The sequence below is a fragment of the Ranitomeya imitator genome, chromosome 7 (genome assembly GCF_032444005.1).
Source record: "Ranitomeya imitator isolate aRanImi1 chromosome 7, aRanImi1.pri, whole genome shotgun sequence".
NCBI classification, from domain to species: Eukaryota; Metazoa; Chordata; class Amphibia; order Anura; family Dendrobatidae; genus Ranitomeya; species Ranitomeya imitator.
The window spans coordinates 18,965,251-18,993,076 of record NC_091288.1 but is presented as its reverse complement, the minus strand read 5'-3'; the positions used below and the strand labels follow the sequence as shown (position 1 = coordinate 18,993,076).

Genomic DNA, 27,826 nt, shown 5'->3' with positions numbered 1-27,826 from the left:
TTATTCCGTGAGTGACACAGGAACTAATGACGAAACGAAACGTCTCCAGAGACAGACCAGAGGCTGAACCTCCATCCTCGGAGGCTCAACATTAGGAGATGGTAATAAATGTCGCTGGCAGACTGACGATATTCGGGGGATGAGTCCGGTACCTGTAACGTTCATCCCGTCCGAGCGCTGGCACCAGACCGACCTCTTATTATCCATCCAGGGGCTCATCCTCCACGAGTATCGGAAACACTTCCCCCCTGCGAGAAAGCAGACGAGCCGCGTTACTATCCCGCCAGTCACCTGCGCATTATTATTTATCTCCTTCTCTCTCCAAAGCAGGAAACCTCCATCTGTCGGCGACTAATTGCTTGAATTAGATGGAGGCGAAGGACTCGATCCCGGGGATATGATATCTAATATCTGCGGAGCGTAGCACCGTGCAAATAGGATGCTGGAGCCAAAAAGGTGCAAAAGCTTCTAACACGGAGCCGGATTCCTGGATTATTAATAAACACTAAGTGAGGCCCAGAGAGTAAGTGAAATGTATGCCAGCCATTATTCCAGGCCGGCGCTGCCAAGTTCTGCCTCTCAGCTGTGGATTTTGCTGCCAAGTCGGCCTCTGTAGAAATTGTGGAAATGATTACTTTGACAACTTTAAATGCCATAAAAAAAACATATCTAGAGGGGAATAAAAGGTGCAAAGAAAAGGGGGGCGGCAGCCATCAACCCATCCCTTCCACATTCCCCCCATGATAGATCTACAAATACAGTGCTTGTAGGACATGACGGCCTCCAGCAGGGGGAGTGTTTCTGTCTACACTGAGGTTGATCATGATAGTTGCCCATTACCATCCTCCAGGGGAAGCAGCACAGAAGGACCCCCAGGTAGGTGAGGATTTAGCGGAAGGGATCACAATGCCGGACAACTGAGCAATATCAGATTATGATGGAGAATCACTTCAAATAGGTTATAAGGTGCAGAGGATATAAAGATCTGAAGGTGGGGACCTTAAAAGCAGGTCCTATAGCAACAACATGCGGCCCAAGGACTCGGAGGACTGTGGGAAAGTCGGGCCCCCCACCCCCAGTGTATATCCTCTGCCCCCCACCCCCAGTGTATAACCTCCAGCCCCCACCCCCAGTGTATAACCTCCAGCCCCCACCCCAGTATATAACCTCCACCCCCCCACCCCCAGTGTATATCCTCTGCCCCCCACCCCCAGTGTATAACCTCCAGCCCCCACCCCCAGTATATAACCTCCACCCCCCCCACCCCCAGTGTATAACCTCCGCCACCCACCCCAGTCTATAACCTCTGAACCCCACCCCCAATGTATAACCTCTGGTCCCCCACCCCCAGTGTATAACCTCTGCCCCCCCCACCCCCAGTGTATATCCTCCGCCCCCCACCCCCAGTGTATAACCTCCACCCCCCCACCCCCAGTGTATATCCTCCGCCCCCCACCCCCAGTGTATAACCTCTGCCCCCCCACCCCAGTGTATAACCTCTGCCCCCCCACCCCCAGTGTATAACCTCTGTCTCCCCACCATGTAGTCAGCCTGTATGGACATGTGACACAGCAGCCGGTGGTGCGGAGCTCACGATACCAGCGCGGTCCTGTAATAGGAGCCACCGGGGTAACAAGTCTGTTCAAAACTTTTCTTTCTCCTGAATCTTCTCCCATCACTTGTGAGTGATATTATAGAGAAGTGGAAGGAACTGCAGCAACTCAGCCACAAAGTGGAGACCCCCATACTGTTACAGAGCGGGGGGTCGAGTGCTGAGGAGCAGAGGGCAGAAAAGTTACCACCGCTCAGCTGACCCCATAACTACAGAGTCCAGACCTCCTCTGGCATAACATCAGCACAAACACTGCGCCCTCCCCCCCGGGAGCTTCAGCTGCATGCAGCCGTACATCACCAAGCACAATGCCGAGCGTTGGATGGAGCGGTGTAAAGCCACCACCACTGGACTCTGGAGGAGACGTGTTCTGTGCAGTGACAGATCGCACTTCTCTATCTGATGGAGGAGTCTGGGTTTGGTGATTCCAGGAGGACGTTACCCCCTGACTGCACTGTGCCCCCTGTACAGATGGTGGAGGAGGATAATGCTATGGGCCCTTATTGGGTGGTGGCCTGGACTCATTAGTTCCACTGATGGGAAACCTTAATCTTCAGCACAATACATTGCAGACAATTGTAGCTTCAGCTTTGTGGGAACATTTTGGGGGTGGGGTGGGGGGAGACCCTTGTCTGTTCCCCATGACTGTGCTCAGGGTACAAGGATGCGTGTCCTGACATTGTAACGTCATCATGGACCATGCGTCGCCCGAACCCTATTCTGCTCCGGTAGCACCGGCAAAGATGATCTGAATGATGGCGGGAAGAAAAGGATTCACCGGAGCCACAGGGAAAAATTGGACGACCAGTCCGAGAGCAGCGGCTGCAGGAAAGGTGAGCCGTGAGGAGACTCGTGGTCGGGCCGGGAGAGACCGCGGAGCAGAATGAGACAGAATATATTTAGTGTAGTCTAATTTCCTGGCCAAACTCAAGCAGATCTGACAAATTTTAATTTCGATCCATTTGCTCATCACTCGTGTGAATATTAAAGCAATTTTTAACCCCTTCCTGGCCTAGAGGTATTGAGCCACCAACCTGTGCACGTCCGAGTCTCAATCACCGGCTCCGGGCAGTTCTGGTTCTCGGAGGATTGTACAATGAAGGTTCTGGATCGGGACTGGCGGCCGCTGGCTTCGAAGCTTCGTCCGTCGATGCAGAGGACCTGGCAGGAGCTCCACGGAGACCATTCTGTGAGATGGCAGTCACCTAGGACCCAGGCAGACAGGTCAGGGCAATTATACTGTGAGTGATGCCCAATATCGCGCCATCCAGAAATGTCAGTACTCTGTGTAATGATGCACCCGGGACCTGACCCGCACTGCGGCACGGCACGCGGCGGCTCTATTTATGCAAAGCAGCATATATTCCAGGGGAGTAAGAAAGCACCGAGCAGCAGATAATCATGGAGGGGGAGCTGCACATTTCACACTGAATATCTGATATATAAAGTAAGGCAGACATCCCCATTGTTTTCACACCTCCCTAAGGTAGACAGGATAAATGAGTCTTAAAGTTCCCATCACAAAATACACTTTCGCTACTGTACAATTAAAGGGGCTTGAACGTTCCAGAGCTTTAATGTTAATCAGTATCAGATAAGTGGAGGATCCAACCTCTGGCGCTGCCACCGATCAGCTGATTGATGCGGCTGCTGCCATTATTTCATTGCTCACCAGCGCCAGACATTATGCAATGGCTGTACCTGGTATTACAGGCCCATCAACTTGGGCTGCAGTACCACACATGGCCACTAATAATAAATAATAATAATTTCTATTTATATAGCGCCAACATATTCCGCAGCACTTTACAATTAAGCGGGGACATGTACAGACAATAAATTCGGTACGAGTTAAGACAATTTAAACAGTGACATTAGGGGTGAGGTCCCTGCTCTCAAGCTTACAATCTACAAGGAAATGGGGGGACACAATAGGTGAAAAGTGCTCGTTATTTCAGGTCTGGCAATTATAATAAATAGGGATTTTCATATAAAGCTGAATGATCCGGTCATCAGCCCGTGTGTTTAAGTGCAATAGTCAAGTATCAAGTGCAGTTATCATGTGCATGGAGGGAGTGGAGACAGATGAATAGTAGGGGGCAGATTCACATGCAGATAATATTTGGAAGGAGGGAACAGGACAAAGTTAGTTTACTGAGTAGTTGATGTGGTAGGCTTGTTTGAAGAGATGGGTTTTCAGAGCGCGCTTGAATAGGTCGGGGCTAGGTATCAGTCTGATCGTCTGGGGAAGTGCATTCCAGAGAGCTGGCGCAGCACGAGAGAAGTCTTGGAGACGGAGGTGCGAGGTTCGGATTACGGGGGATGTTAGTCTTAGGTCATTTGTAGAACAGAGGGCACGTGTAGGGCGATAGACAGAGATGAGAGAGGAGATATAAGGTGGTGCAGAACTGTGGAGAGCTTTGTGGGTGAGAGAGGAGTTTATACTGGACCCTGTAGCGAATGGGTAGCCAATGTAATGACTGGCACAAGATGGAGACATCGGTGAAGCGGCTGGACAGAAATATGACTCTGGCTGCAGCATTCAAGATGGATTGGAGAGGAGAAAGTTTGGGAAGAGGGAGACCGATCAGAGGAGAGTTGCAGTAGTCCAGACGGGAATGAATGAGAGCGACAGTAAGAGTCTTAGCAGTTTCTACGGTGAGAAAAGGTCGGATTCTGGAGATGTTTTTAAGATGCAGGTGACAAAATGTGCAGCGCTGTGGCTTGAAACCAATGAAATCAGCAGATTGAAGGGAGTTGGACTCCACTGACCGGATACTGACCACCTATAAAAGGAGTCTGTCACCTTAACAGACCTGCCATATCCTCATTCAGGGTACACAAATAAAGCAGAGGTTATATGTACCGTATATATTTAGGTCCCCAGGGGTGAGATTGAGGTAGCGGTCATTCCTGGGTTCAGACGGGACCCAAAAGGTCTAAATGCTACATAATAAGACACCGGTCGAGGACCCTCACCTACATGATCCCTGCAGCACCTCGGTACTTCTAGCAGTGTCCATTATCAGTCCCTTGACTTCCTCTTTAGGAAAAAACAGACTGTGACCACTGCAGCCAATCCGTGGCCACAGATTGTCCGCAGCAGACACCGGTCCCAGCTGGAGGAAGAGGAATCCAGAACGCTGATGGGGGACACCGGCAGCAGTACTAGGAGGGAGAGGGACAGGGGTTTTGTGTGTTTTTTTAATATTAGGACGATCATAAGCCAATTTTTTGAACTGGACAATCCCTTTAAGTGACTTTGTAGTAGCTGGTTGTGTCGCCAGTGCACCGACTTTCCATAACTATATGAACCCCATGGTGATAAATACACACAGCCACGTTACCTGGACAGGGCACATGGCAGGGCAATCTCAGGGCACCTTCCTCTCTTGTCAGTTGACCACAGAATTTTGGGTCTACCTGTATCTTCACTGCAGAGACTGAGGCATTGTGTACCCGACATGTCAAGGTCCGGGACTTCAGGCCTTCTCCACATTCACCGTTCTGTAAAGGAAAAAAAATCAGTGTGTCACCAATATAATGTGGAGAGACAATGACGGCACCAGCAGAATAGTGAGTGCAGCTCTGGAGTATAATACAAGATGTAACTCAGGATCACTAATGTAATGTATGTACACAGTGACTGCACCAGCAGAATAGTGAGTGCAGCTCTGGAGTATAATACAGGATGCAACTCAGGATCAGTACAGGATATGTAATGTATGTACACAGTGACTGCACCAGCAGAATAGTGAGTGCAGCTCTGGGGTATAATACAGGATGTAACTCAGGATCAGTAATGTAATGTATGTACACAGTGACTGCACCAGCAGAATAGTGAGTGCAGCTCTGGGGTATAATACAGGATGTAACTCTGGATCAGTAATGTAATGTATGTACACAGTGACTGCACCAGCAGAATAGTGAGTGCAGCTCTGGAGTATAATACAGGATGCAACTCAGGATCAGTACAGGATATGTAATGTATGTACACAGTGACTGCACCAGCAGAATAGTGAGTGCAGCTCTGGGGTATAATACAGGATGTAACTCAGGATCAGTAATGTAATGTATGTACACAGTGACTGCACCAGCAGAATAGTGAGTGCAGCTCTGGGGTATAATACAGGATGTAACTCTGGATCAGTAATGTAATGTATGTACACAGTGACTGCACCAGCAGAATAGTGAGTGCAGCTCTGGAGTATAATACAGGGTGTAACTCAGGATCAGTAATGTAATGTATGTACACAGTGACTGCACCAGCAGAATAGTGAGTGCAGCTCAGGAGTATAATACAGGATGTAACTCAGGATCAGTAATGTATGTATGTACACAGTGACTCCACCAGCAGAATAGTGAGTGCAGCTCAGGAGTATAATACAGGATATAACTCAGGATCAGTAATGTAATGTATGTACACAGTGACTGCACCAGCAGAATAGTGAGTGCAGCTCTGGAGTATAATACAGGATGTAACTCAGGATCAGTAATGTAATGTATGTACACAGTGACTGCACCAGCAGAATAGTGGTTGCAGCTCTGGGGTATAACCCAAGGTAATATCTGTAAATTACCACAATCGTCACCTAGAATACTGTAATTCTATGGTAAAACCATATTCCCCAAACTGAGCACAGGAGTGAGAGTAATTAGTCACTTTTTGGACCCTCACCTGTGAGCGACATTAAAGTCTACGGTGTTGCATTATATTGACTTTTCACAAATTTTTCCTGAGATGTAAACCGTCAGCGCCATTTACAATCATTCTGACAAGTGTCAAAGGAAAATTAAAAGAAAAAAAACTGTGGCAAAAGAAGGGACTTGTAAACGAGGAAGCATCTCATTATTTGTAAGAGTAGGGAAAGCAGACAGGGGAATAGCAGGTTAGCAAATCTATATTCCAGCAGCGGGGAGAGATAATGAGCGAGGGAGGGGGCCGGAGTGGACACACCAAACCAAGAACAAAACCATTAAAATAATCCAGTTTGTAAAAATAGAAGCGTTTTAGAACTAATGAGTTGTTCAGAAGTTATTCTTGGCCAGAGATTCATTATTTCAGCATTATCGCTCAAAATCCTCCAGCCTTATATGTGAAATTGCAATTTGGAGGGATTTAAATACACAGCGACGAGGAAGAAAAGGAGAAAAGAAAAGTAGCTCATCAAACACTGCACTAGGATAATCCTGTACAGTATATCCATTATTAAAAAAGTTGCTAAATTTACTTTATAAATACTGATGTAATCAGCCTCGAAGTCATGTCCGAAAGTAATCAACAATGATGAGAGCCTGATGATCGATGTATTAAATGGGGGGACGACAATTTCAAATATAGGCCCCGCCCATTAATATACAGCCCGCCCCTAATTTACATAATATAATAACGCTGCAGTTCCAGTAATGACCACTGGGTGATGATCACTGCTGGAGATACTGCACCATTACAGTGATGAATGACAGTATTTTACGAGTGGTCCGGGTTGGCCCTACATCTGACACAATAAGGGGCACCAAAGGTCTATAACCCCACTATAAATGGGACTATTAGGCCAATAAATAAGGTGCATTTTATTCCAACGCACTTTATAATAGCACATCACACATCCGCCTTAATAAATATTTTCTGATGTATTTTACAAAGTTACAGAACTTTTAATGATATGGTGCCTAAAAGGGTTGTCCAGATTTTTGTATAGAGACCATTTGTTTTCTCAAAGTTTGTGACCAGAGTGTGGCCAGAGTGACCAGAGTGTGGCCAGAGTGATTAGAGTGTGGCCAGAGTGACTAGAGTGTGGCCAGAGTGACTAGAGTGTGGCCAGAGTGACTAGAGTGTGACCATTGTGACCAGAGTGATTAGAGTGTGGCCAGAGTGATTAGAATGTGGCCAGAGTGATTACAATGTGGCCAGAGTGACCAGAGTGTGGCCAGAGTGACCAGAGTGTGGCCAGAGTGATTAGAGTGTGGCCAGAGTGATTAGAGTGTGGCCAGAGTGACTAGAGTGTGGCCAGAGTGACTAGAGTGTGACCATTGTGACCAGAGTGATTAGAATGTGGCCAGAGTGATTAGAGTGTGGCCAGAGTGATTACAATGTGGCCAGAGTGACCAGAGTGTGGCCAGAGTGACCAGAGTGTGGCCAGAGTGATTAGAGTGTGGCCAGAGTGATTAGAGTGTGGCCAGAGTGTGGCCAGAGTGATTAGAGTGTGGCCAGAGTGACTAGAGTGTGACCATTGTGACCAGAGTGATTAGAATGTGGCCAGAGTGATTAGAATGTGGCCAGAGTGATTACAATGTGGCCAGAGTGACCAGAGTGTGGCCAGAGTGACCAGAGTGTGGCCAGAGTGATTAGAGTGTGGCCAGAGTGATTAGAGTGTGGCCAGAGTGTGGCCAGAGTGATTAGAGTGTGGCCAGAGTGACTAGAGTGTGACCAGTGTGACCAGAGTGATTAGAATGTGGTCAGAGTGATTAGAGCAGTGGTCCCCAACTCCAGGCCTCGAGGGCCGCCAACAGTGCAGGTTTTCAGGATTTCCTTAGTATTGCACAGGGGTTGGAATCATCACCTGTGCAGATGATCACATTACCACCGATGCAATACTAAAGAAATCCTGAAAACCTGCACTGTTGGCGGCCCTCGAGGCCTGGAGTTGGGGACCCCTGGATTAGAGTGTGGTCAGAGTGATTAGAGTGTAACCAGAGTGACCAGAGTGTGACCAGAGTGATTAGAATGTGGCCAGAGTGTGGCCAGAGTGATTAGAATGTGGCCAGAGTGTGGCCAGAGTGATTAGAGTGTGACCAGAGTGTGGCCAGAGTGACCAGAGTGTGACCAGAGTGATTAGAATGTGGCCAGAGTGTGACCAGAGTGATTAGAGTGTGACCAGAGTGATTAGAATGTGGCCAGAGTGATTAGAATGTGGCCAGAGTGATTAGAGTGTGGCCAGAGTGATTACAATGTGGCCAGAGTGATTAGAGTGTGGCCAGAGTGACTAGAGTGTGACCAGTGTGACCAGAGTGATTAGAGTGTGACCAGAGTGATTAGAGTGTGACCAGAGTGATTCGAATGTGGCCAGAGTGATTAGAGTGTGACCAGAGTGATTAGAGTGTGGCCAGTGTGATTAGAGTGTGGCCAGAGTGATTAGAGTGTGACCAGAGTGATTAGAGTGTGGCCAGTGTGATTAGAGTGTGGCCAGAGTGACTAGAGTGTGACCAGTGTGACCAGAGTGATTAGAGTGTGGCCAGAGTGACCAGAGTGTGGCCAGAGTGATTAGAGTGTGACCAGAGTGATTAGAGTGTGGCCAGTGTGATTAGAGTGTGGCCAGAGTGATTAGAATGTGGCCAGAGTGATTAGAGTGTGGCCAGAGTGATTAGAGTGTGGTCAGAGTGACCAGAGTGTGACCAGAGTGACCAGAGTGTGACCAGAGTGATTAGAGTGTGACCAGAGTGATTAGCGTGTGACCAGAGTGATTCGAATGTGGCCAGAGTGATTAGAATGTGGCCAGAGTGTGGCCAGAGTGATTAGAATGTGGCCAGAGTGATTAGAATGTGGCCAGAGTGTGACCAGTGTGACTAGAGTGATTAGAATGTGGCCAGAGTGATTAGAGTGTGGCCAGAGTGATTAGAGTGTGACCAGAGTGATTAGAGTGTGGCCAGAGTGATTAGAGTGTGGCCAGAGTGACCAGAGTGTGGCCAGAGTGACCAGAGTGTGGCCAGAGTGATTAGAGTGTGACCAGAGTGATTAGAATGTGGCCAGAGTGTGGCCAGAGTGATTAGAGTGTGGCCAGTGTGACCAGAGTGATTAGAGTGTGGTCAGAGTGATTAGAGTGTGACCAGAGTGATTAGAGTGTGACCAGAGTGATTAGAGTGTGACCAGAGTGATTAGCGTGTGACCAGAGTGATTAGAATGTGGACAGAGTGTGGCCAGAGTGATTAGAGTGTGGCCAGAGTGACTAGAGTGTGACCAGTGTGACCAGAGTGATTAGAATGTGGCCAGAGTGATTAGAATGTGGCCAGAGTGTGGCCAGAGTGACCAGAGTGTGGCCAGAGTGATTAGAGTGTGGCCAGAGTGATTAGAATGTGGCCAGAGTGACCAGAGTGTGGCCAGAGTGATTAGAATGTGGCCAGAGTGACCAGAGTGTGGCCAGAGTGATTAGAGTGTGACCAGAGTGTGGCCAGAGTGATTAGAATGTGGCCAGAGTGTGGCCAGAGTGATTAGAGTGTGGCCAGAGTGATTACAATGTGGCCAGAGTGATTAGAGTGTGACCAGAGTGATTAGAATGTGGCCAGAGTGATTAGAGTGTGACCAGAGTGATTAGAATGTGGCCAGAGTGATTAGAGTGTGGCCAGAGTGATTAGAATGTGGCCAGAGTGATTAGAGTGTGGCCAGAGTGATTAGAATGTGGCCAGAGTGATTAGAGTGTGACCAGAGTGATTAGAATGTGGCCAGAGTGATTAGAGTGTGGCCAGAGTGATTAGAGTGTGGCCAGAGTGATTAGAGTGTGGCCAGAGTGATTAGAGTGTGACCAGAGTGATTAGAATGTGGCCAGAGTGATTAGAGTGTGGCCAGAGTGATTAGAATGTGGCCAGAGTGATTAGAGTGTGACCAGAGTGATTAGAATGTGGCCAAAGTGATTAGAGTGTGGCCAGAGTGATTAGAGTGTGGCCAGAGTGATTAGAGTGTGGCCAGAGTGACCAGAGTGATTAGAGTGTGGCCAGAGTGACCAGAGTATGACCAGAGTGATTAGAGTGTGGCCAGAGTGACCAGAGTGTGGTCAGAGTGACCAGAGTGATTAGAGTGTGGCCAGATTCTCTCAGATGAGAAGATGGAGAAAAAAAAATGTCACCGTCTTCTCCATTCAGTTAGTCCGTGGAAATTGGTCTGCACTCATCCGATTGTAGTCAGATGTTTCCCACCCGCTCATTGACTTGCATGGCAGAGTGTGATTCTAATACCAGATGAAACTTGGGCATGCTGAGATTTTTTTCCCGGCTCGGTCAGACAAAAAAAATCTAATGTGTGCGGCACCATGGAATTACATTGGTCGGGGTGCGATCTGATGTTTTTTTTTCTGGAGTACAGTCCAGTCCTCCGTGGCAGCAGGACCATGGCGGTCTTCACTTCTGTGTCCGATATCCTGGGCACCTCTTGTACTTCCTAGACCCAGCCACGTCACGATGCCACGTGAGGTCTAGTCACAACACCTCATGCATTGTCATGATGTGCGTCATGCCCCCACGTCAGGACAGAAGGAACTAAGGATGTTGGGCCAAGAAAGCTGGCGCTAGAGTGATTAGAGTGTGGCCAGAGTGATTAGAATGTGGCCAGAGTGATTAGAGTGTGACCAGAGTGATTAGAATGTGGCCAGAGTGATTAGAGTGTGGCCAGAGTGATTAGAGTGTGGCCAGAGTGATTAGAGTGTGGCCAGAGTGATTAGAGTGTGACCAGAGTGATTAGAATGTGGCCAGAGTGATTAGAGTGTGGCCAGAGTGATTAGAATGTGGCCAGAGTGATTAGAGTGTGACCTGAGTGATTAGAATGTGGCCAAAGTGATTAGAGTGTGGCCAGAGTGATTAGAGTGTGGCCAGAGTGATTAGAGTGTGGCCAGAGTGATTAGAGTGTGGCCAGAGTGATTAGAATGTGGCCAGAGTGATTAGAGTGTGGCCAGAGTGATTAGAGTGTGGCCAGAGTGATTAGAGTGTGGCCAGAGTGATTAGAATGTGGCCAGAGTGATTAGAGTGTGACCAGAGTGATTAGAGTGTGGCCAGAGTGATTAGAGTGTGACCAGAGTGATTAGAGTGTGGCCAGAGTGACTAGAGCGTGACCAGAGTGATTAGAATGTGGCCAGAGTGATTAGAGTGTGGCCAGAGTGACCAGAGTGATTAGAGTGTGGCCAGAGTGACCAGAGTATGACCAGAGTGATTAGAGTGTGGCCAGAGTGACCAGAGTGTGGTCAGAGTGACCAGAGTGATTAGAGTGTGACCAGAGTGATTAGAGTGTGGCCAGAGTGACTAGAGCGTGACCAGAGTGATTAGAACGTGGCCAGAGTGATTAGAGTGTGGCCAGAGTGATTAGAGTGTGGCCAGAGTGACCAGAGTGATTAGAGTGTGACCAGAGTGATTAGAGTGTGGCCAGAGTGACTAGAGCGTGACCAGAGTGATTAGAACGTGGCCAGAGTGATTAGAGTGTGGCCAGAGTGACCAGAGTGTGGTCAGAGTGACCAGAGTGATTAGAGTGTGGCCAGAGTGACCAGAGTATGACCAGAGTGATTAGAGTGTGGCCAGATTCTCTCAGATGAGAAGATGGAGAAAAAAAAATGTCACCGTCTTCTCCATTCAGTTAGTCCGTGGAAATTGGTCTGCACTCATCCGATTGTAGTCAGATGTTTCCCACCCGCTCATTGACTTGCATGGCAGAGTGTGATTCTAATACCAGATGAAACTTGGGCATGCTGAGATTTTTTTCCCGGCTCGGTCAGACAAAAAAAATCTAATGTGTGCGGCACCATGGAATTACATTGGTCGGGGTGCGATCTGATGTTTTTTTTTCTGGAGTACAGTCCAGTCCTCCGTGGCAGCAGGACCATGGCGGTCTTCACTTCTGTGTCCGATATCCTGGGCACCTCTTGTACTTCCTAGACCCAGCCACGTCACGATGCCACGTGAGGTCTAGTCACAACACCTCATGCATTGTCATGATGTGCGTCATGCCCCCACGTCAGGACAGAAGGAACTAAGGATGTTGGGCCAAGAAAGCTGGCGCTAGAAGTGGCGACTGCCCTGCTCCATCTGCCATGGAGGACTGGACACCAGACCAGGGCAACATGAATCTTTTTGCTGAACTCTAGTTAAAAATAAAAAACACAATTTCCACCACTCTGATCCTCCCCTCTTTTTAATTTTTTTGAGATGGGTTTAAATAGTAAAATTACCCTTCAGGGGGCCATTAAAGGATGGTCTACAACATTTTTATTTTTTAAACGTAGTGGCGAAATTAAATAAATAAAAGGTATAGTCACTAACCGGTCTCCTATTTTGACCGCCATGCTCAATTCCATTTTACTACTTTTTTCATACCACATGTTCCTAAAAATTGCCGCTGTGGCCATGTTGTTTTGGAGCGATATGCAGTGGGCTCCCCCTAGTGGTGACTGCAGGCAGTAATAATAGGTACAATTTTGGATACATTAGGAATTTCGGATGCATTTTAGAAATCAGGAGGATTCAGAGTTCCATATAAGAAAAGGACATGGTAAAAACGTATGGTGCTATTTGTAGATAAGGAGCTGCGGGCCCCGAGTTGCGTGTAATCCAATGACAACTCTCTTTTAAATATTCATGATACACGAGTTCCCTTCTAAATCAACAAGCCCTGAAAACACTTCAGGCTACGAAAAGTTGCGATGCTAAAACTTCTCTAAAATGTTCTAAACTTCGGTCCCCCCCCGGGAGGTAAAGTAAGCGAGAAAGTGAGAAAATTGCTCCGACTTGTTATTCAGACTGGAATATTTACTTTGCATGTAGCAGTATGGACCGCTCCCGCTGAGCGTGTTATGCTAAGTATATAATCTGCGGTGAACGCTGAACGCCTTCTGTTGTGCCATCCTACCCCGTACAGTATGTACAGAGTCTTAGACTTGTAGAAATGTCCCAGTAAATAACATCTTTTAGAAAATCCATTATCTCGTTCTTACAAATCTGCGCCACAGCTGGAAGAATTTAGGAACAAGATACAAGCAATTTAGATGTCAGCCGGGAAAAAAGCAACATAGAAGTCAACTCTATGATTTCCGTCCGGTCCTCAAGGGAGACGGCAGGATACAGGTTGAAGGTCATCCAAGGTTGCATCAAAAAAAAAAAAACTGGCACGAGTCCTACCACCATGGAGTGATCCATGACACGCGGGCACATGACAATGATACCAATTTTGGATTTTTACAATACCCTATTAGGGTGATAATAGAGAACCGGTGGGGACAATAGGACTATAAAGAGAGTTCTACACTCTGGAGGACCCCGCAGGGCATGGCGTTGCATACACACTCCATTGGTTGTAGTGGGGGCGTGTGGTACACAATGATACCTGTGGTGGCACTGTAGGGAATACTTGTTGCAAGGTTCTCACTTATATTTCAGCTGATCGTTGGGGATCTTTGCAGCAGCACAGCTTCTGACCATACCTAATTCATAAGGCTCTTGTCTAAAAGTGGGAATGTCCAAAGTGCACAACCCCTTTTAAAATTAGAGCTAGACAGCGACGGGATGAGGCATTGAAATGAACTTGTGCAAATGAGCTGGCAAGTGCCCCAGCTCTCCTCTTCACACTGTACCCCACCTGATGCCTCCCCTTCGAGAGGAAATTGAAGGCTGTAGCCAGGGGCAGACATATCGCAGCCGCATAGGAGCACAAGAGGTCAGGGGGCCACTACCACCACCATAGCAGGTGGAATTGTGCATTATGATGAGCTATACGACTGGAAAGGGCCCATATCAGGTTGTTGCACAGGGGCCCTCTTCGGTCTGTGTCTGCTCCTGGCAGTAGCACTCTGTCACGGTCTTTTGCCATGTAATCTTGCACCTCTGCACCATGCATGAAGACCGTGTATGCTTGGCACAGTACCAAATGTCTGCACAGAAATCTTGTTTCTGTGTGTCCGTCCTTTTCAGGATCATGGGGGTCTCAGAAATCTTACCCCCATTCATAATAACGTGATTGCATATCCCAAAATGCACCTGTTATGATCACGTCAGGTCCAAAAATTTAGAATGGATAATTTCTGAGTAAATATTAAGAATTTAATCCGTACTGAACTTTAGACCTATGTAGAATAAAATAAATGGTGTTCAAGGGCTGAGATTAATTTTAGGGATGGGTACGACGACAGCAGTTGTGTGCCTTCTACCCAAACATGGCTGGTCGTTACAGGCAACTGCTCTAAATTTATTCGCACCATTTTATATGTACGAGACCCAAAATGTCTTACCGAATCGATATTTGTCAAGGAAAATCACCAGACGGCGGAAAAACACACGTCTCTTATTAAGTAACATAAACCCTTCCCGGGCACTTCTGACTTATTAAAACTTTCCGCCTTTCATTACAAGCGACATTATTTCTGGTTGAGAGCCACAATGTTCATTTAAGACATAAGTGTGTCTTATAAGACAAAGCAATAGTCCAATTCCAGCCGAGCGTTTCACCGCGGCATGTTAAACGATAAGAGAGAATGAAAACAAATAAAAAGGAACCAATAAAAGCCGTTTCTTGTATAGATAAGAAAATAAAAGCGTAAAGGAGACTCGCTGCTGGAGGAAATAACCTCACAAATCCAGGAGTGTACACGACGCGCCGACACAGGCGCAGCGGGGGAAGGCGCCAGCAAAAGTTCACATTTCTGAGTTTGGGTCTTTAAAATCTGTTTGCCTTGCTGTTTGGGCTCGTGCACACAGTAGCGCGGTGCTATGGAGCATATATGGCGGCACACTGCATAGGGAATAATCAGTTGAGCAAAATGATTTGCAGCACCCCGGACCCCAAACCAATGCCTTCAGCATCCCCTCCTACATGTCTGCATCCCTGGCACCTTTTCTGATTAGTCAGTCCCCAAAATGTCTTTCATGTATGTGTTGTGCTGTAACGATGACGTTGTGCTGGCCTACGCCGGGGATGCCAATAAGACTACTGATGTGGCCACACGACAAGGCCCTTGCAAATCCCTTTACTCAAGTAACAATGCTCGATTACTAACAATCCTATCTCTAGGACAGCACAAGAACGTGGTCCTGCATTTTACAGCATTTTACGATACAGTCCTGGCAAATTTGGGACTGTCTAAAACTCATAGTTGCTAGGTTTATTTAAAACCACCCAAAAGTGGGCAGTTCTGGGTTGTCGGAGCATTCCCAAAATACTGGATGCATTACTTTAACACTCCCCCAACACTAATTTTGGTAAATAAGGGCCTAGTGTTCTCTTTTTGTGTGCAGCCACTGCCTACCATGTGCATTACTACTCCAATCATTATCTATTTAGTGTAGCCTAGTACAATGCTCACCATCTCCATCAGTCGAATCGACATACACCATTCAAATGGGAGCCACAGGGCACAGGACCCCTGTCCTTGTGATTGCTGGACCTCCAGCGATCATACATCTTTCAGTGTAGTTACCTGGAGCAGCCACTTGGGGGAGCAAACTTTATATAGATGTATATAGCTGCCAATGATCTTAAAGGGAACCTGTTACCCCCAAAATCGTAGATGAGCTGAGCCCACCAGCATCAGGGGCTTATCTACAGCATTCTGCAATGCATTCTGTAATGCTGTAGATAAGCCCCCGATGTATGCTAAAAGATGAGAAAAAGAGGTTAGATTATACTCACCCAGGGGCGGTCCCGGTACGGTGGGCGTCGCGGTCCGGGGCCTCCCATCTTCTTGTCTTTACGCTGCGGCTCCGGCGCAGGCGTACTTTGTCTGCCGTGTTGAGGGGAGAGCAGAGTACTGCAGTGCGCAGGTGCTGGGAAAGGTCAGAGAGGCCCAGCGCCTGCGCACTGCAGTACTTTCCTCTGTCCTCAACAGGGCACACAAAGTACGCATGCGCCGGAGCCGCAGCGTGAATACAAGAAGAGAACATCATCTGATGAAGATAGAAGGCCCCGGAACGGACCGCGATGCCCATCGGACGAGACCAGGACCGGGACCGCCCCTGGGTGAGTATAATATAACCTCTTTTTTCATCTTTCAGGATACATCGGGGGCTTATCTACAGCATTACAGAATGCATTACAGAATGCTGTAGATAAGCCCCTGATGCTGGTGGGCTTAGCTCAACTTTGATTTTGGGGGTGACAGGTTCCCTTTAATGTCTAAACTATCTCCTAAGCTCCCTCTAGTGGTGACTGTAAGCAGTGAAAATTTTAGCATTTTCAAAGGAAATCAGAATATTTGAAATTTGGTAACAAATCAACAGAACTCTGAACCCTATAAAACTACACAGCAAACCTATATAAAAAGAAATTAAATAGAAAAGTATCACCATCCAGTACATTTATCCTAAAACAGTTTTGAAGGACGCTCGACCAGGGGTTGAGCAGCAGAGATGATAAAAATATATATATATATACATATATAAAACTCTTCCGACTGCACCCGGACCATTGCTTTCAGTTTTTAGGTAGAAGAAGATTTTAATAAACGCATCTATCCTGCAATTTTCCAAGATGTTGTTGTCTTATAGCCCAATAAAAAAGGTGCATTAGGCGTCCGTGAATATGAAGATATTTCTATAGGTTTTTCCGTTTATGGACGCTCGTGGCAGTTTGATAGATGAATGTTTATATACTCGCGCTGGGGCATAGATGGAGAGCGTCCTATAACGGCCGCGTCTTGTGAAAGCTTCGCAGGAGGAAAATGCGTATTCATCTTCCCAATTGCTAAGATTAACCGAGCTCTCAGTCACTTTTACTGCCTCTTAACTCCTGTTATTGAGAGCAGAAGGTCACCAGTAAAAAGATCTATATAACTTACTGGTTACCATATTCTGGAAATACGAGGCCCACACATCGTGCTAGAAGGAAATGGGATTCTTTATCTGGCAATGACAAACGGAGGCTCAGCCATATGGAAAAGCAGGCAGGATTACATTGCTGAACGTCTGGTGCCAGAAGGAAAGGTGCCCAAGCTACCCAAATTATGCCAACGGTCCTGGCCTGTGCCAGTAATGGCCTTGGCAAACAACGGTTGGGATCCGCAGATCTGAAGCTCCGTTCTCTATTAGTAAAGGACCGGCTGTCATCCGTTAGCAGCTCCGTTCTCTATTATTAAAGGATCGGCTGTCATCCGTTAGCAGCTCCGTTCTCTATTAGTAAAGGACCGGCTGTCATCCGTTAGCAGCTCCGTTCTTTATTATTAAAGGATCGGCTGTCATCCGTTAGCAGCTCCATTCTCTATTAGTAAAGGACCGGCTGTCATCCGTTAGCAGCTCCGTTCTCTATTAGTAAAGGACCGGCTGTCATCCGTTAGCAGCTCCGTTCTCTATTATTAAAGGATCGGCTGTCATCCGTTAGCAGCTCCGTTCTCTATTAGTAAAGGACCGGCTGTCATCCGTTAGCAGCTCCATTCTCTATTATTAAAGGATCGGCTGTCATCCGTTAGCAGCTCCGTTCTCTATTATTAAAGGATCGGCTGTCATCCGTTAGCAGCTCCGTTCTCTATTAGTAAAGGATCGGCTGTCATCCGTTAGCAGCTCCGTTCTCTATTAGTAAAGGACCGGCTGTCATCCGTTAGCAGCTCCGTTCTCTATTATTAAAGGATCGGCTGTCATCCGTTAGCAGCTCCGTTCTCTATTAGTAAAGGACCGGCTGTCATCCGTTAGCAGCTCCGTTCTCTATTAGTAAAGGATCGGCTGTCATCCGTTAGCAGCTCCGTTCTCTATTAGTAAAGGACCGGCTGTCATCCGTTAGCAGCTCCGTTCTCTATTAGTAAAGGACCGGCTGTCATCCGTTAGCAGCTCCATTCTCTATTAGTAAAGGACCGGCTGTCATCCGTTAGCAGCTCCGTTCTCTATTATTAAAGGATCGGCTGTCATCCGTTAGCAGCTCCGTTCTCTATTAGTAAAGGACCGGCTGTCATCCGTTAGCAGCTCCGTTCTCTATTAGTAAAGGACCGGCTGTCATCCGTTAGCAGCTCCATTCTCTATTATTAAAGGATCGGCTGTCATCCGTTAGCAGCTCCGTTCTCTATTATTAAAGGATCGGCTGTCATCCGTTAGCAGCTCCGTTCTCTATTAGTAAAGGACCGGCTGTCATCCGTTAGCAGCTCCGTTCTCTATTAGTAAAGGATCGGCTGTCATCCGTTAGCAGCTCCGTTCTCTATTAGTAAAGGACCGGCTGTCATCCGTTAGCAGCTCCGTTCTCTATTAGTAAAGGACCGGCTGTCATCCGTTAGCAGCTCCGTTCTCTATTATTAAAGGATCGGCTGTCATCCGTTAGCAGCTCCGTTCTCTATTAGTAAAGGACCGGCTGTCATCCGTTAGCAGCTCCGTTCTCTATTAGTAAAGGATCGGCTGTCATCCGTTAGCAGCTCCGTTCTCTATTAGTAAAGGACCGGCTGTCATCCGTTAGCAGCTCCGTTCTCTATTATTAAAGGATCGGCTGTCATCCGTTAGCAGCTCCATTCTCTATTAGTAAAGGACCGGCTGTCATCCGTTAGCAGCTCCATTCTCTATTAGTAAAGGACCGGCTGTCATCCGTTAGCAGCTCCGTTCTCTATTATTAAAGGATCGGCTGTCATCCGTTAGCAGCTCCGTTCTCTATTAGTAAAGGATCGGCTGTCATCCGTTAGCAGCTCCGTTCTCTATTAGTAAAGGATCGGCTGTCATCCGTTAGCAGCTCCGTTCTCTATTAGTAAAGGATCGGCTGTCATCCGTTAGCAGCTCCATTCGCTATTAGTAAAGGATCGGCTGTCATCTGTTAGCAGCTCCGTTCTCTATTAGTAAAGGATCGGCTGTCATCCGTTAGCAGCTCCGTTCTCTATTAGTAAAGGACCGGCTGTCATCCGTTAGCAGCTCCGTTCTCTATTAGTAAAGGATCGGCTGTCATCCGTTAGCAGCTCCATTCTCTATTAGTAAAGGATCGGCTGTCATCCGTTAGCAGCTCCGTTCTCTATTAGTAAAGGATCGGCTGTCATCCGTTAGTAGCTCCGTTCTCTATTAGTAAAGGATCGGCTGTCATCCGTTAGTAGCTCCATTCTCTATTAGTAAAGGATCGGCTGTCATCCGTTAGCAGCTCCGTTCTCTATTAGTAAAGGATCGGCTGTCATCCGTTAGCAGCTCCGTTCTCTATTAGTAAAGGATCGGCTGTCATCCGTTAGCAGCTCCGTTCTCTATTAGTAAAGGATCGGCTGTCATCCGTTAGTAGCTCCGTTCTCTATTAGTAAAGGATCGGCTGTCATCCGTTAGTAGCTCCATTCTCTATTAGTAAAGGATCGGCTGTCATCCGTTAGCAGCTCCATCCTATATTAGTAAAGGACCGGCTGTCATCCGTTAGTAGCTCCATTCTCTATTAGTAAAGGATCGGCTGTCATCCGTTAGCAGCTCCATTCTCTATTAGTAAAGGATCGGCTGTCATCCGTTAGCAGCTCCATTCCCTATTAGTAAAGGATCGGCTGTCATCCGTTAGCAGCTCCGTTCCCTATTAGTAAAGGATCGGCTGTCATCCGTTAGCAGCTCCGTTCTCTATTAGTAAAGGATCGGCTGTCATCCGTTAGTAGCTCCATTCTCTATTAGTAAAGGACCGGCTGTCATCCGTTAGCAGCTCCGTTCTCTATTAGTAAAGGATCGGCTGTCATCCGTTAGTAGCTCCGTTCTCTATTAGTAAAGGACCGGCTGTCATCCGTTAGCAGCTCCGTTCTCTATTAGTAAAGGATCAGCTGTCATTGGTTAGCAGCTCCGTTCTCTATTAGTAAAGGATCGGCTGTCATCCGGTAGCAGCTCCATTCTCTATTAGTAAAGGATCGGCAGTCATCCGTTATAGATGCCTCTATGAATATACACCTGTGACAAGCTGTCCTCATAATTATAGGTGCACTCATAATTACAATAAACAATTACCAATGCTGAGCTCTAAAATTAATAAAGCTAAAAGAATTGCTTGCACAATACGGTAGAACGTGTGTATTATTTGAGATGGTAGACCTGAACTAAAAATATCAGTCTAGTATGATGGGGAAGGAGGGAGGTGCAGCTGCAATTAGCCTCCTTATTTGTTTACATGAGAGTGCATGCTGTGAGAGAGGAGGAAGAGCAGCTCACAGCACCCAGCATAGCTCTGACATATGTTGTGAATTCTGTGGCAGAGCTCCCTCCTGTGGTCACAAGTGGTACTTCGGCTGGTTCTCTCTGTGAGCTTCCGTTGGTGGAGGAAAGTGGTACTGCGGCTTCTGAGTTTCCTTCCTCAGGTGATGTGGTGAAGTAGTTAGGTGCTGCTCTATTTAACTCCACCTAGTGCTTTGATCCTGGCCTCCAGTCAATGTTCTAGTATTGGACCTGTTTCCTCCTGGATCGTTCCTGTGACCTGCTGCTCTGCATAGCTAAGTTCCTCTTTGCTATTTGTTTGCTGTTTTTTTCTGTCCAGCTTGTCAATTTGTTTTTTACTGCTTGCTGGAAGCTCTGGGACGCAGAGGGTGTACCTCCGTGCCGTTAGTTCGGTACGGAGGGTCTTTTTGCCCCCTTTGCGTGGTTTTTGTAGGGTTTTGTGTTGACCGCAAAGTTACCTTTCCTATCCTCGCTCTGTTCAGAAAGTTGGGCCTCACTTTGCTAAATCTATTTCATCTCTACGTTTGTCTTTTCATCTTAACTCACAGTCATATGTGGGGGCTGCCTTTTCCTTTGGGGTATTTCTCTGAGGCAAGGTAGGCTTATTTTCTATCTTCAGGCTAGCTAGTTTCTCAGGCCGTGCCGAGTTGCATAGGGAGCGTTAGGCGCAATCCACGGCTGCCTTTAGTGTGGTTGGAGAGGATTAGGGATTGCGGTCAACAGAGTTCCCACGTCTCAGAGCTCGTTCTTATTTTTTGGGTTATTGCCAGGTCACTGTATGTGCGCTGACCTCTATGTCCATTGTGGTACTGAATTAGCTTTCATAACAGTACTGGAGGCCCTTAGTACTAATGATTCTCAATAGAGGGAAAAAGGAAGTTCTGGGACCATTTTTTTTTCTTTGCACTGTGTTTTGCCTTTTTTTTCCCCTAGACATTTGGGTGGTTCAGGACACAGGTGTAGTGATGGACATTAAAGGTCTGTCTTCATGTGTGGATCAGCTCACGGCAAGAGTACAAAGTATTCAAGACTTTGTGGTTCAGAATTCTATGTTAGAACCGAGAATCCCTATTCCTGATTTGTTTTTTGGAGATAGAACTAAATTTCTGAGTTTCAAAAATAATTGTAAACTATTTCTGGCTTTGAAACCTCGCTCCTCTGGTGACCCAGTTCAACAAGTTATGATCGTTATTTCTTTTTTGCGTGGCGACCCTCAGGACTGGGCATTTTCTCTTGCGTCAGGAGATCCTGCATTAAGTAATATCGATGCGTTTTTCCTGGCACTCGGATTGCTGTACGATGAGCCTAATTCTGTGGATCAGGCAGAGAAGAATTTGCTGGCTCTGTGTCAGGGTCAGGATGAAATAGAGGTATATTGTCAGAAATTTAGAAAGTGGTCTGTACTCACTCAGTGGAATGAAGGTGCGCTCGCAGCTATTTTCAGAAAAGGTCTCTCTGAAGCCCTTAAGGATGTCATGGTGGGATTTCCTATGCCTGCTGGTCTGAATGAGTCTATGTCTTTGGCCATTCAGATCGGTCGACGCTTGTGCGAGCGTAAATCTGTGCACCATTTGGCGGTATTACCTGAGCTTAAACCTGAGCCTATGCAGTGCGATAGGACTTTGACCAGAGTTGAACGGCAGGAATACAGACGTCTGAATGGGCTGTGTTTCTACTGTGGTGATTCCACTCATGCTATCTCTGATTGTCCTAAGCGCACTAAGCGGTTCGCTAGGTCTGCCACCATTGGTACGGTACAGTCAAAATTTCTTCTGTCTGTTACCTTGATCTGCTCTTTGTCATCGTATTCTGTCATGGCATTTGTGGACTCAGGCGCTGCTCTGAATTTGATGGACTTGGAGTATGCTAGGCGTTGTGGGTTTTTCTTGGAGCCCTTGCAGTGTCCTATTCCATTGAGAGGAATTGATGCTACGCCTTTGGCCAAGAATAAGCCTCAGTACTGGACCCAGCTGACCATGTGCATGGCTCCTGCACATCAGGAGGTTATTCGCTTTCTGGTGTTGCATAATCTGCATGATGTGGTCGTGTTGGGGTTGCCATGGCTACAACTCCATAATCCAGTATTAGATTGGAAATCCATGTCTGTGTCCAGCTGGGGTTGTCAGGGGGTACATGGTGATGTCCCATTTCTGACTATTTCGTCATCCACCCCTTCTGAGGTCCCAGAGTTCTTGTCTGATTACCGGGATTTATTTGATGAGCCCAAATCTGATACCCTACCTCCGCATAGGGATTGTGATTGTGCTATCGATTTGATTCCTGGTAGTAAATTCCCAAAAGGTCGACTGTTTAATTTATCTGTGCCTGAGCACGCCGCTATGCGGAGTTATGTGAAGGAGTCTTTGGAGAAGGGGCATATACGCCCGTCATCGTCGCCATTAGGAGCAGGGTTCTTTTTTGTAGCCAAGAAGGATGGTTCACTGAAACCTTGTATTGATTACCGCCTTCTAAATAAGATCACGGTTAAATTTCAGTACCCCTTGCCATTGTTATCTGATTTGTTTGCTCGGATTAAGGGGGCTAGTTGGTTCACCAAGATAGATCTTCGTGGTGCGTATAATCTTGTGCGTATTAAGCGAGGCGATGAGTGGAAAACTGCATTTAATACGCCCGAGGGCCATTTTGAGTATCTAGTAATGCCATTCGGACTTGCCAATGCTCCATCAGTGTTTCAGTCCTTTATGCATGACATCTTCCGAGAGTACCTGGATAAATTCCTGATTGTGTACTTAGATGACATTTTGATCTTCTCGGATGATTGGGAGTCTCATGTGAAGCAGGTCAGAACGGTGTTTCAGGTCCTGCGTGCTAATTCTTTGTTTGTGAAGGGATCAAAGTGTCTCTTTGGTGTTCAGAAGGTTTCATTTTTGGGGTTCATCTTTTCTCCTTCTACTATCGAGATGGACCCTGTTAAGGTCCAAGCCATCCATAATTGGACTCAGCCGACATCTCTAAAAAGTCTGCAAAAGTTCCTGGGCTTTGCTAATTTTTATCGTCGCTTCATCTGCAATTTTTCTAGTATTGCTAAACCATTGACCGATTTGACCAAGAAGGGTGCTGATGTGGTCAATTGGTCTTCTGCTGCGGTGGAAGCTTTTCAAGAGTTGAAGCGTCGTTTTTCTTCTGCCCCTGTGTTGTGTCAACCAGATGTTTCGCTTCCGTTCCAGGTCGAGGTTGATGCTTCTGAGATTGGAGCAGGGGCTGTTTTGTCGCAGAGAAGTTCTGATTGCTTGGTGATGAAACCATGCGCCTTCTTTTCCAGGAAGTTTTCGCCTGCTGAGCGAAATTATGATGTGGGCAATCGAGAGTTGCTGGCCATGAAGTGGGCATTCGAGGAGTGGCGTCATTGGCTTGAAGGAGCTAAGCATCGCGTGGTGGTCTTGACTGATCATAAGAACTTGACTTATCTCGAGTCCGCCAAGCGGTTGAATCCTAGACAAGCTCGTTGGCGTTGTTTTTTGCCCGTTTTGACTTTGTGATTTCATACCTTCCGGGCTCTAAAAATGTGAAGGCGGATGCTCTGTCTAGGAGTTTTGTGCCCGACTCTCCGGGTGTATCTGAGCCGGCGGGTATCCTCAAAGAGGGAGTAATTGTGTCTGCCATCTCCCCTGATTTGCGGCGGGTGCTGCAAAAATTTCAGGCTAATAAACCTGATCGTTGCCCAGCGGAGAAACTGTTTGTCCCTGATAAGTGGACGAATAAAGTTATCTCTGAGGTTCATTGTTCGGTGTTGGCTGGTCATCCTGGAATCTTTGGTACCAGAGAGTTAGTGGCCATCTCTGTCGCGGGATGTGCGTACTTTTGTGCAGTCCTGTGGGATTTGTGCTCGGGCTAAGCCCTGCTGTTCTCGTGCCAGTGGGTTGCTTTTGCCCTTGCCGGTCCCGAAGAGGCCTTGGACACATATCTCTATGGATTTTATTTCAGATCTTCCCATCTCTCAAAAGATGTCAGTCATTTGGGTGGTCTGTGATCGCTTCTCTAAGATGGTCCATTTGGTACCCTTGTCTAAATTGCCTTCCTCCTCTGATTTGGTGCCATTGTTTTTCCAGCATGTGGTTCGTTTACATGGCATTCCAGAGAATATCGTTTCTGACAGAGGTTCCCAGTTTGTTTCGAGGTTTTGGCGAGCCTTTTGTGGTAGGATGGGCATTGACTTGTCTTTTTCCTCGGCTTTCCATCCTCAGACTAATGGCCAGAACGAACGAACCAATCAGACCTTGGAAACATATCTGAGATGCTTTGTTTCTGCTGATCAGGATGACTGGGTGTCCTTTTTGCCTTTGGCTGAGTTCGCCCTTAATAATCGGGCCAGCTCGGCTACCTTGGTTTCACCGTTTTTCTGCAACTCTGGGTTCCATCCTCGTTTCTCTTCAGGGCAGGTTGAGTCTTCGGACTGTCCTGGTGTGGATACTGTGGTGGACAGGTTGCAGCGGATTTGGACTCATGTAGTGGACAATTTGACTATGTCCCAGGAGAAGGCTCAACGTTTCGCTAATCGCAGACGCTGTGTGGGTCCCCGACTTCGGGTTGGGGACTTGGTTTGGTTATCTTCTCGTCATATTCCTATGAAGGTTTCCTCTCCTAAGTTTAAACCTCGTTTTATTGGTCCGTATAGGATTTCTGAGGTTCTTCATCCTGTGTCTTTTCGTCTGACCCTTCCAGATTCTTTTTCCATACATAACGTATTCCATAGGTCATTGTTGCGGAGATACGTGGCACCTATGGTTCCATCTGTTGATCCTCCTGCCCCGGTTTTGGTGGAGGGGGAGTTGGAGTATATTGTGGAGAAGATTTTAGATTCTCGTGTTTCAAGGCGGAAACTCCAGTATCTGGTTAAGTGGAAGGGTTATGCTCAGGAAGATAATTCCTGGGTCTTTGCCTCTGATGTCCATGCTCCCGATCTTGTTCGTGCCTTTCATATGGCTCATCCTGGTCGTCCTGGGAGCTCTGGTGAGGGTTCGGTGACCCCTCCTCAAGGGGGGGGTACTGTTGTGAATTCTGTGGCAGAGCTCCCTCCTGTGGTCACAAGTGGTACTTCGGCTGGTTCTCTCTGTGAGCTTCCGTTGGTGGAAGAAAGTGGTACTGCGGCTTCTGAGTTTCCTTCCTCAGGTGATGTGGTGAAGTAGTTAGGTGCTGCTCTATTTAACTCCACCTAGTGCTTTGATCCTGGCCTCCAGTCAATGTTCTAGTATTGGACCTGTTTCCTCCTGGATCGTTCCTGTGGCCTGCTGCTCTGCATAGCTAAGTTCCTCTTTGCTATTTGTTTGCTGTTTTTTTCTGTCCAGCTTGTCAATTTGTTTTTTACTGCTTGCTGGAAGCTCTGGGACGCAGAGGGTGTACCTCCGTGCCGTTAGTTCGGTACGGAGGGTCTTTTTGCCCCCTTTGCGTGGTTTTTGTAGGGTTTTGTGTTGACCGCAAAGTTACCTTTCCTATCCTCGCTCTGTTCAGAAAGTTGGGCCTCACTTTGCTAAATCTATTTCATCTCTACGTTTGTCTTTTCATCTTAACTCACAGTCATATGTGGGGGCTGCCTTTTCCTTTGGGGTATTTCTCTGAGGCAAGGTAGGCTTATTTTCTATCTTCAGGCTAGCTAGTTTCTCAGGCCGTGCCGAGTTGCATAGGGAGCGTTAGGCGCAATCCACGGCTGCCTTTAGTGTGGTTGGAGAGGATTAGGGATTGCGGTCAACAGAGTTCCCACGTCTCAGAGCTCGTTCTTGTTTTTTGGGTTATTGCCAGGTCACTGTATGTGCGCTGACCTCTATGTCCATTGTGGTACTGAATTACCTTTCATAACAGACATCACCCCAGGATGGGCCCGTCCACCTAACTTGTATAGATAGAGAATATGCACTCAAACGTGCCAATTGCAAGGCCTTCCTGCAGCAAGAGACACTGCTCTGCAAATCAATAACATAAGGTGTACAATGCATTACAGAAGGGCTTCTGAGTTTCTCATGAGTGATACACAAGTATCTCCTGTACAATATTGATATTCCTCGTCAATATAGTCAGAGGCAAATAAGCCAATAAGGACAAGACTGTTGGGAGAACCAGTATTCTAATTTTACACATCAAGATCAAGCAGGAATTTGTGTTGGAAATGTTTGACCTTTAATAACCATGTTAGTGCTCAGCACGATAGACAGGCAGGACATTGCTTCAATCAGAGAATCATGTAAACTGACTGCTCAGATAATTGCCCAAAGGGGTTGTCCAGGGAGCATAAGCTGTCGCCTATCTACAGGACAGACAATAACTTATTGATTGGTAGAGATCTGGCTGCTGGTCCCCGCACCGATCAGCAGAAAGGGGCACATTAATCGCCATCAGAATGAAACAGCAGCGCGTATGCTCAACTGCTGCTCCATTCATTCCCTATGGCGCTGCACTCGGCTTTTTCCAGAAGCCCTACTAAGAATAAATGGAGCAGCAGTTGTAAGTGAGCACTGCTGCCTCATTCTGATGGCTACTCCATTCTCTATAGGGTTTCCGGAAAATGGGAGCGCAACGCTATAGTGAATGAGTGGAGCAGCGGTTGAGCATACGCACTGTGCTCCATTCTACTGGGATTAAAGAGTTCCTGGTTCTGCCGATCGGAGCGGGGCCGAGTGGTCAATAAGTTATTACCTATCTTGTGGCTAGACAGATAGGTGATAAGTGATTTTCACTGGTCAACCCCTTTAATTCATTGCCTGTGGTAATCAGTGGGTATATGGCAAGCAACATCTTTGCAATATCTCTTCAGTATTTTTTTCAATTTTTAATACTTATTGCCATTGAAACGGACACCAAGCTGCTGTTGATGGATCTACTCTTTGTACAATGTGGATATTTGGTAATTACCCTTTATATTATACTTAGAGAAGTATCCGACATAGAAAACCCAAGGTCATATACCCCAATAAGGCTATAGACTGGGGTCCCCTGGTCAGGATCCCATGGCCATAGTGGACATGCTCTGGAGGACCTGTCCTATCCTGCATTACACAACCTATTCATTTCAGTGGACAATGTGTAATCCTTGATTTATCCTAGTGTTGGCACTGCAGGGAAAATAAACACTTACTGCCAGATTTCTGTACAGATTACAGTTGATTGCTGGGGGTCCCGCATCCCAAAATGGAGACACTGTGTGATCAGCTTCTAATGAGTACGAATTGTCAAATGCAGAGAACCATTTGAAAGAATATTAATGGCCTATGTTAAGCATAGGTTATCAATATCAGAGCTGAGGTGTCCAGTACGAAACGCCGAACAGGGACTTCTCCCAGGAGTCCGTTGTAATGTTCAGAGTTCCGGGGGAAGTCAGTGAGAGAATATATTCCAGCTCCAAAGTTTGGGTTCGGGTTCCGGTTCAAGTTCAGGTAAACTTCTGGTACCCGAACCGAA

At 47.0% G+C, this 27,826-nt stretch overlaps 1 protein-coding gene across 2 annotated transcripts in view; it reads right to left on the bottom strand.

The window, feature by feature from the left end:
* The window catches only part of THSD7B (thrombospondin type 1 domain containing 7B), a 452,200-nt gene that overhangs the window by 12,562 nt on the left and 411,812 nt on the right, over positions 1–27,826 (bottom strand). For both annotated transcript variants that reach the window (XM_069732875.1, XM_069732874.1), the window contains exons 22-24: positions 4,960–5,119; positions 2,647–2,817; positions 153–248 (exon numbers count right to left, since the gene is read on the bottom strand). In XM_069732875.1, coding sequence (XP_069588976.1) covers positions 153–248; positions 2,647–2,817; positions 4,960–5,119 — 427 coding nt within the window. The remainder of the gene's footprint in view (positions 1–152; positions 249–2,646; positions 2,818–4,959; positions 5,120–27,826) is intronic.